At 47.6% G+C, this 10,096-nt stretch overlaps 1 protein-coding gene across 1 annotated transcript; it reads right to left on the bottom strand.

Annotated features, from left to right (window-relative positions):
• Window positions 1-6,569: 6,569 nt before the first annotated feature.
• On the bottom strand, window positions 6,570-9,158 carry LOC123060770 (54S ribosomal protein L51, mitochondrial). The gene is made up of 3 exons (XM_044483604.1): window positions 8,892-9,158; window positions 8,223-8,329; window positions 6,570-7,075 (listed from the first exon to the last, which is right to left on the bottom strand). Exons 1-3 carry the CDS (start codon window positions 8,969-8,971, stop codon window positions 6,903-6,905), a joined length of 360 nt encoding a protein of 119 aa, XP_044339539.1. The 5' UTR covers window positions 8,972-9,158; the 3' UTR covers window positions 6,570-6,902.
• Between the last annotated feature and the right edge of the window lie 938 nt (window positions 9,159-10,096).

Raw genomic sequence — 10,096 nt, 5'->3', positions numbered from 1 at the left:
TCAGTAGTGGTGCCCAGTTGGGATGATCGGGGAGCCAACATTTGGGGTTGTCTTCTTTTATTTTTGTTTCGTAGTTGGACCTTGATTGTATTCTGGATGATGTATGTTTAAATTGTATTTGTGTGAAGTGGCGATTGTAAGCGAACTCTTTAACCCTTTCTTATTCAGTACATGGGATTGTGTGAAGATTACCCCTCTTGCGACAAACCTACCATGCGGCTATGCCTCTAAGTCGTGCCCCGACACGTGGGAGATCTAGCCGCATTGTGGGTGTTACAAGTCGGTATCAGAGCCGTAATGTTCCTTGTTCCTCTTTTCTAACGGAGTGTTTTCAACTTCGTTCACCTTTGTTGTATTCTTTTCTTGAAATTGTTTAACCTCTCAAGGTTCTTTGGTTTCACTAGTTTGTCAAAGAAGCAATTTAGTTTACCTCTTCTCTTCCTTTTCTGCTTCTCTCCGGTGCCATCCTAGATCTCGGGACGAGATCCTCTTGTAGTGGTGGAGTGTTGTGACGCCCCGAGACCGATGCGCCAGGTGTCTTCCAGTTATTCGTTGTTGTTGCCTTGTCATTCGCTTGCATGTTGCATCTTGCCATGTAATCATCCGCATTGCATCTACATGTTTTCAAAACTTGCATCCGTCCGGGTTTCTCCCAGTTCTTTCTGTTGTCCCTTCTGAGCCCAGACACACTCGCACGCGCATGTGGCATGTCCGAAATATTATTTTATAAGTGGCCTGCAAATGTTCCCGGAATGGGACGAAAGTTGGTGTGCGGTGTTGTTTTGTTGCGGGTAGGCCGCCTGCCAAGTTTCATCGCATTCGGAGTCCGTTTGACGCCCCAACGGATAACTATAGCGGCATTATAGTCTGTCAAACCGTCGGACGTTTTCGGTCTCCGAAGACTGCTGTCGGACCTCTCTCTCTCTTCTCTCCCCTCAGCACCTGCAGCCCAACCTAACCCTCCTCATATCCGGAGCCGTCCGATTGTGATCGGAGGACCCCGAAACCCCCCTTGCCTCCGTGGCCTTTTGTCAGACCCCCTCTCTCCGCACAGTACTCAGACCCCCTCGCGCGTCTGAAAACTTACCTGAACCCGACCCGAGCAGTCATGACCGCTGGTTCCGGATCATCCCTAAACGTCTCTAAAACATCTTCGGTATCTTATTTGGACGCCAATAGCCTAATTTTCTCGACCGTCTGATTTGAATCGGAGGGCCCAGATGCACCCCAAATCCACCTGCTATATAAATATCGGGGCAACCCTAGACCCTAGGCGTCCCATCCACCCAGTCCCATCTGCGCTGCCACCGCTCTCATTCTTCCCCACGTGATCCATCCCCACCAAACGCAGCCTCCGACCAGATCCCTGGTTTTGCGCGCAGCCGCCCGAGCATCGCGATGGAGCGAGCGCTTCGCCTCCAAGCACAGCCTCCCCTGCTCAAGCCCCGAGCCTCACGTCGTCCAGGAGCACGACCTCCATCGCCTCGCTGCCGCCAACCGGAGCAGCAGCTCAGCCGGTCATCTCCGTCATTGCCGAACCTCGCCACCTCGCCGGTGCCCCAAGACCCTGCGTCAAGCTCCTCTACCCGTCGCCCCTCTCCTGCAGCCACGAGCGCCATGAGCTCCATCTCGCGTGCCACCTCCTCGTCCCCGCGCAGCTCAGGGACTCCAAGCTCCATTGGTCCAACCGTTTAGGAGGACGTCGACCCATGTCGCCGCGCGATGCTACTCCCGCGCCACTCGATCTTCGCCTCCCCTGCTTGCATCTCACCGGAGCAGGCCCCACCCCGTCGCCGGGAGCTCGCGCCAAGTACGTCGTCGTCCTCTGCTCGAGAACAAGTTCGTGCCGCCGACTGCTTCGCCTTGGATCCAGACGCCCATAGCCCGAGGCCGCCGTCCCACGCCTGGAGCCGCGCCCCTCCGTCCCCTGCGCCTCCGTCTCTTCCTCGCCACCACACTCCTGTTTCATGCCGCGCCGCTCCTCTGTTTCGAAACCGCTACAGTAGCCTCGTGTTGACCGGTCTAGCGCTAGCGTGGACGAGCGCCACTCGCCCACGCGAGGCCACCGCTTCTCCCGCCGCAGCCCAGCTCCCTCGCGCGCATCTAGCCCTCCTCATCTGGCCCGTTTTGGCCCAATGTGAGCCGCTTCCCCCCAGCCCAGTTCAACTCAGTTTCAGCCCACCATGTGTTTCTTTCCTGCGTGCGATTTTATCAATTATCCAGAAAACTGCATGTTTACAGTTTGCCCCTGTTGTTCATGCATATCATATCTCACTAACCGTGCATCGAATTTAAACAAACTTAATATGTAAAATGCTTAGAATTTTGTGTAGTTTCATAATATGCCTTTTCATCCATGTTTAAAATGTTAAACTTGTTGTTTGCATTAATTTTCCGTATTGCCACGATAAAATGTTTTACTTCATAACTTAATAACCGTAGCTCCAAATTTAATAAACTTTATATGTAAATGGGGTAGAAAAATGCATAGTTTAACATGGTGTGCTTACTTTGCATGTTTAACAGCTCTAAAATTATGTTTAGGGCAGAAAAGCACCAAATTCATAATATTCATATGAGGACTTTTCCGGACTTGTTGTTTGTTATTTCCGGCCTCATTTAAACTTGCCTAGATAGGTAGTTTTATTATGCTTCACCTCTTGCCATGTTTAATAACATTTAATATTGTTGGGTACATAAACAAGAGTGAACTAAATGATTGAATTTGGTGTTTCGTCAATATGCAACTCGCTCCACTTAGTTTGTAGTATTGTTTGTGCACTTTGCCATGCCATGCCTCATTAAACCGGGCATGCATCATACTTGGTTGTGCATCATGCATGTTTATGTGATGGTTGTTTACGATGTTGCTTGCTTCTTTCCGGGCTGCTTCTCTCGTTAGCTTCGGTTTTGTTCTGGAGTTGTGAGGATTCGTTCGACTACGTTGGTTCGTCTTCTTCATGGACTCATTCTTCCTCCTTGCGGGATCTCAGGCAAGATGACCATATGTAACACCCTCGATGCGGCTATATCTCCCACGTGTCGAAGCACGACTTAGAGGCATAACCGCATTGAAAGCAATGTCGCAAGTGAGGTAATCTTCACACAACCCATGTAATATATAAGGGAGAGAGATACATAGTTGGCTTACAATCGCCACTTCACACAATTACATGAATAAACCATTACATCATCCGATACAATCAAGGTCCGACTACGAAACCAAAATAAAAGAATACTACCCCAAATGCTACACAGATCCCCGATCGTCCCAACTGGGCTCCACTACTAATCAACTAGAACGAAACAAAACAAAGGACAAGGTCTTCCTCGAGCTCCTCCTTGAGCTTGGTTGCGTCACCTGCACAACGGTCTCGGGGCGTTACACCATACCCTCGAAATCACTTCTATCTTTGCTTGCTAGTTGTTCGTTCTATCACTATGTCGCGCTACCTACCACTTGTTATATCCTGCCTCCCATATTGCCATGTCAAGCCTCTAACCCACCTTCCTAGCAAACTGTTGTTTGGCTATGTTGCCGCTTTTGCTCAGCCCCTCTTATAGCGTTGCTAGTTGCAGGTGAAGTTGAAGTTTGTTCCATGTTGGAACATGGATATGTTGGGATATCACAATATCTCTTATATTTTAATTAATGCATCTATATACTTGGTAAAGGGTGGAAGGCTCGGCCTTATGCCCGGTGTTTTGTTTCACTCTTGCCGCCCTAATTTCCGTCATACCGGTGTTATGTTCCTTGATTTTGTGTTCCTTACGCGGTTGGGTGTTATGGGAACCCCTTGACAGTTCGCTTTGAATAAAACTCCTCCAGCAAGGCCCAACCTTGGTTTTACATTTGCCTAACAACCTATTACCCTTCCCTTGGGTCGGCCAACCCGAGGGTCATCTTTATTTTAACCCCCCTGGGCCAGTGCTTCTCTAAGTGTTGGTTCGAACTAGAGCCCCTTGTAGTGCCACCTCGGGGAAACTTGAGGTTTGGTTTTAGTTGTACGGATTGCTCATCCGGTGTTGCCCTGAGAATGAGATATGTGCAGCTCCTATCGGGATTGTAGGCACATCGGGCGGCTTTGCTGGTCTTGTTTTACCATTGTCGAAATGTCTTGTAACCGGGATTCCGAGACGGATCGGGTCTTCTCGGGAGAAGGAATATCCTTTGTTGACCGTGAGAGATTGTGACGGGCTAAGTTGGGACACCCCTGCAGGGTTTAGACTTTCGAAAGTCGTGCCCGTGGTTATGTGGCAGATGAGAATTTGTTAATGTCCGATTGTAGAGAACTTGACACTTAACTTAATTAAAATGCATCAATCGCGTGTGTAGCCGTGATGGTCTCTTTCCGGCGGAGTCCGGGAAGTGAACACGACCTTGTGTTATGTTTGAACTTAAGTAGTTTCAGGATCACTCCTTGATCACTTCTAGTTTCACGACCGTTGCGTTGCTTCTCTTCTCGGTCTTATTTGTGTATGTTAGCCACCATATATGCTTAGTGCTTGCTGCAGTTCCACCTCATTACCTTCTCCTACCCATAAGCTTGAATAGTCTTGATCTCGCGGGTGTAAGATTGTGAGTCCTCGTGATACACGGATACTTCCAAACAGTTGCAGGTGCCGATGATACCGGTGCAGGTGACGCAACCGAGCTCAAGTGGGAGCTCGATGAAGATCTTGATCGTTGTTATGTGTCTTTTCCGGATGATCAGTAGTGGTGCCCAGTTGGGACGATCGGGGATCCAGCATTTGGGGTTGTCTTCTTTTATTTTGGTTCCGTAATCGGACCTTAATTGTATTTTGGATGATGTATGTTTAACTTGTATTTGTGTGAAGTGGCGATTGTAAGCCAACTCTTTATCCCTTTCTTATCCAGTACATGGGATTGTGTGAAGATTACCCCTCTTGCGACAAACCTATCATGCGGCTATGCCTCTAAGTCGTGCCTCGACACATGGGAGATATAGCCGCATTATGGGTGTTACACTCAGCTAGCGACACGTAGGATGGGGGCCCGCCCATGTGCGTCTTCTTCCTCCTTCTCTTCTCTCGTCGCTCGTCTCTGCCTCTTATTTCTCTGCCTCCTTCCCAGGCCCCGCTGCCATGGTCAACCGTCGCCGCCCGGAGGCCTCCTAGGGCGCCGTCGCCGGCTACCCTCGACCAGATTTGCTTTGGATTCACGCCACCGGAGCTCTGCCTACCTCCCCGGTTCTGGCCACGTCAGAGTTGCAACCGTCCATGATGAGACTACACCCCTCGACGCAATTTTGCTGGAACCGACAGATGTTGAGGGTACAACCATGGCGATTTTTTGCTACAACCGACGAGACTCGGTGCTACAACCTCCCGGGGCAAAATTGCTGGAACCGGCGGACGTCGAGGTTACGACCATGGGAATTTTTTGCTACAACTGACGAGCATCGGTGCTACAACCTGCATCTCTTGTTGCTACAAACAGTCATGGCAAGACGACGGACGATGATTAATTTGTTACAACTGTTGTTGGTTTTTCTACTACCGGCGATCATTTTTGTTGCATCGGTGACGGCAGATGACACAACCGCCGGCATGGGGTGCTACAGCTAGACAAGGGGAGCTGCAACCATGGCCACAAGAGCTGGAACCCGTAGTCTAGCGGAGCTGCAATGGCGGTCCGGTGGAGCTGCATTTTTTGCTTCAACCGGCAGCAGGAAAGCTACAATCGGCACTCAGATTTGCTACAAACAGGCAAGCATGAAAGCTTCCACTGGCGTGGGTTTTTTGCTGCAACCATGGGTGGGCTTATGGAACTGCGGCTTTCCAGGAACGAGTATGGCTAGCGGCGGCTAGCCAACGAGGTCATCGGCATTGGGGGTGGTCGGGACCAGTGGGGTTTGATTTTTCCTTTTTGCTGGGTCCATTTTTTTGCTGCATAAGAGGGGGCGGGCCATGGGGCACCAGTGTTCCAACTGGCGAGTGGCGACGGCGACTGCGAGGCGTGCGGTTGCGACAGCGCAGCGGTGCTTCGTGGTCGCGCATCCATGACGGCCCTGACTGGCTCGCTCCTCTCTATGTGTGCTGGAGGCGAGGATAAGGCAAGAGAAAGGTAGAAGAGGAGCTGTGATCTGACGGTCCCATGCAGCTGGGGGCAGACCAACCGAAACTTTCGGCCGGCGCACCGGCGCCCAGTGCTGCCCTTTTTCAAAGTCCAGTCATTTGCGTTCGCAAGTTGGGCAAAAGGTAGGCCGAAGAAGCCGAGTATGAGTGAAATTCCAAATGTTGCATCTTCAAGGTCGACCCAAAGGCTTTTACACGTTCTCATCGGAGCTAGTACAAGTTAGCTGTCGATGCTGAAAATGGTATCAGCACAACATTCTTGATTGATATATACGGAGTATATATATAGACCTAAAAAATTCTTTTTCTTTTTGAAAAATGAATCTGAAATGGTTCATGGCATAGCACCAACTGAATAACGGGTGCCTTCAGTTTCAGACACTTATAGAAGCCGATCGATGAGTGCCCCTTACGGGTACTCTAGTTACTCACCTGATGCACTAGATGGACAGCAAGATATGAACAACGTATACAGTTCATGACGGTTTTAGATTTATAACTTGTCCTGTCATAACATGCAGACATTCCTCCTTCCTTTAGAACATATTCTGCGCTGACAGCTTCAACGAAAGCAATGGTCCAAAGATCAGGCATCTGCCATCCAAATATCTGCTAGACAGGCGACACTAACAAAAAGAACTCCCAAGTTTACATGTTATTATCAGCCTGCGGCTCAAACAAAAGGAGGGCAGACTGAAACTGAAACTGAAACTACTGACGAAACATAGGTTTAATAGCAGCACAGAGTTCTTGCTATAGATCTGACACGGTTCTTGCGAGTGTGTGCCATCAGGAACTTTGACTCACATCTTCAGCTCCGTCGTCCATGTTCCCTGGACGCTTGGCCTTTTCGTCACGTGTCTGGTTCTCAGCTTCACGACTTTCCTGCCCAGAGAACACCTTAGCCTACTAGCTTGCAACATTATGTCCTCAGGTGCCAAGTTTCTGACGCAAACAACTCTCTCGTTATGGTTTTCTGCACAAGAATGACATTGCTTAAAAATGATACTCCCTCCTTCTATCTATATAGGGCCTAATGCGTTTTTCGAGGCTAACTTTGATCAAATATTTGAACAATAATATATGACATGCAACTTACACAAAGCATACCGTCATATTCGTATGTGAAAGGAGATTTCAATGATATAATTTTCACATTATGCATGTCATGTACTATTAACCTTGCCAATAGTCAAAGACGGTCTTAAAAAACGCATTAGACCCTATATAGATGGAAGGAGGGAGTAACTTAGAACATAAGCAACTACAGCCACGCGTTCATGAAAAATAACAAGGGTGGCGTATTGATATGAATCTGTGTCGCGATGACATGTGAGTGGGTCCTGTCAATGAGACAGGGAGTGGTACTCCCAGTCATGCCAATCTTTTGGGTGGCATATATGAAAATCTCCTAATAACAAACATACACCAAAAGAAAAGCAGATTCTGGATGGATGTTTGGTTTGAGGAGTAACCTCCTCCTGCAATCATCACATACTATAAGGTTGGTTTCGTTAGTGCAATGAAATGGAATTATTCTTGGGCTAAACACTAGGAGAGAGAGAAAGTACTTAAATTTGTGAAATGTATCCCACAGAACATGTTAAATGAGCCTGCTCCCCCACAAAATCTGCACTTGTCCTAGAACAAGTGCACCACTGAAACAAAACATGTCAACGTTTCCTTAAGAAGATTTATTCACTCAAAAGGCACACAGTTAACCATAATACCATATCATTCTTGAACCATGTGGGTTCACCTTTGAGCTCTTGAGTGTGTCAAGATTCATCACACGTATTTAAGCACATGGAAGACATGGGTGGCAAAAATGCGTAAACCAAGCGACTTCACCTGTTGAGCATGTCCAATTCATCACAAGTACTTAAGCACATGGAAGACGAGTGACAAATGACACGGTGCTGCAATTCTCAACTAAATACAGGAACTGTAAACTACAGTGCTTGACTGCAGCAGATTCATGAAAATCAACTAATTATATGCATTTGGTAAGTACCAACACAAAGATCCCCCTCACTGCCAGAAAGTAAAATCATTATAAGTAATACAGTTACCATATAACCCCTGGTAACACTAAAATGGTCAAAAGGAAAGGAGGTTCTTACTGTAAATGCCCTTCAAGTTGGGATGCTGACCACGGACAAGCTGTGTCACCACCTCTAACTGGGGATTCTTTTCCTTCAGAGCTGGAAGATGCGACTCCATAAAAGCCCTGCAATTCCAAGGAGCTCTAGTCGTAAAGGAGCAAGCAAATTGAAGCACCTAATTGTTATCAGACACTAAATTCGAATGACTAAAGTATGGAGTCAAGCACAATCAAGCTCCAAAATCATACAGTTTATGCTTAAACAACAGCCCACTCATCCGTAAGAAAGGAAAGATACCATGTGAATAAAATTAGGTTCAAGGATCACAAAAGCAGGGCTTGATCCCAACCCAACAAGCAAACTACATATAATCGGCTCAACTGTGACTGAACTGCCTAGTCTAATGGGCCATTCTTCCAAATAGTTATTCCCATTTTCAATAATATCAAAGTGTCCTCTAGACAGATGAACTACTCCTATTCAATGGGGTCATCCGAATAGCTCTTCCTTTTTCGTCAAACCGACACATAATCACACGCGACGCTCACCTTCAGAGAAGACAATTCCACATTGCTCCATGCACAATTAAGAATGAAAAGAGCACTCCAGCTCAGTCGACGCAACGAATAAGTCGGATCTCCAGGAACAAAACTTAAGGCAGAATCAAATCGGCACGATGAACAGTACCTGATCCCCTTGCTGCTCCCTCCCCAATCGCAGAAGTTCACCACGAGCTTCTGCAGCTGCCAGACGCCCCTCAGCGCCATCCCGCCTCACTCCGGGTCAACCCAGACCAGACCAGTAAGCGGCGCGGCTAGGAAGTAGGCGAGGGCGGAGGAGGAGGCGGAGGCCGGCGTCGGGTTGGACGGGAGGACGCTCTGCGTTAGGGTTTAGCCCAAGGAGCGCGGGCTAACATTAGGCCCAGTTTCGAGGCCTAGCCTCTTCCGCTTCGTAACGGTTAGAAAGGAGCCAGTGTTGTCTCAAAAAAAAAAAAAAGATCCAGTGGCCCCCCTAAAAAAGAAGAAGAAAGAAGCCGGTGGCTACACGAAATGAATGAAAAAGAAGGATGTAAAAGATAGAAAAAAAGGCGAAATCATTAATTGAGGAGTATCTTTTAAAAAGATCACTTTCATCTTTTTTTCGTAGATTTATTTATTCAAAATATTTTATCTCTTAAACCGTGCGTCCAAATCTCAAGCCGTTTTCACGGTTGGATTTCTCGCGTTGAGATCTTCAAACTAGATCCCGTGTTGATAGATTTTGACGAACGTTTTCGTTCACGAAAAAACCCAGACAAAAACCCGAATAGAGAATATGTTTTTCCCCCTTTTCGAAAGCCGTTTCCAATAGGCACGCCCGTGTCTCTTACGAAAGCAAAACCGTGCCTCTAATGAAAGAAAAAATAAATAGAAAACAAGTTTTTTTCATTTCTGAGAGACATAGTGAAAGTAAAACCGTGCCTCTCACAGAAGAAAAAGAAACATTTTTTTCTATTTTCGAGAGGCACGGGTGTGTCTCTCACGAAAGGAAAAAACAGAAAACACATTTTCTTTCTGTTTCGAAGAGGCACGGGAGCGCTAAAAGCATGACCCATGACAGCGGCTAAGAGTGCGCCGAGTGGCTTGCTCTTAGCCCACACTAAGTAATCATTGGGAGGCTTTCGAAGAGCGTTCATTAACTAGTTGCTCCAAAAAAAGTGAGGAGTCCAAATCACAAGAAACGAAGCCTCTTCACCGCTTGGCCGATCACACATGAAAAATACACGAAAATGAGAGAGCAACTAGTTAACGAGCGCTCCTTCAGGAACCTCACAATGATCAGCGCCACTTGACGTGCTCTCAGCCATTCGCCATGTGTCGCGCTCTGGGCGCTCCCTCCGGATTTTTTTTATT

The sequence above is a fragment of the Triticum aestivum genome, chromosome 3A (assembly GCF_018294505.1).
Source record: "Triticum aestivum cultivar Chinese Spring chromosome 3A, IWGSC CS RefSeq v2.1, whole genome shotgun sequence".
Classification (NCBI taxonomy): domain Eukaryota; kingdom Viridiplantae; phylum Streptophyta; class Magnoliopsida; order Poales; family Poaceae; genus Triticum; species Triticum aestivum.
Note: the sequence above shows the minus strand (reverse complement) of the source record. Positions and strands in the feature narration are given on the sequence as shown.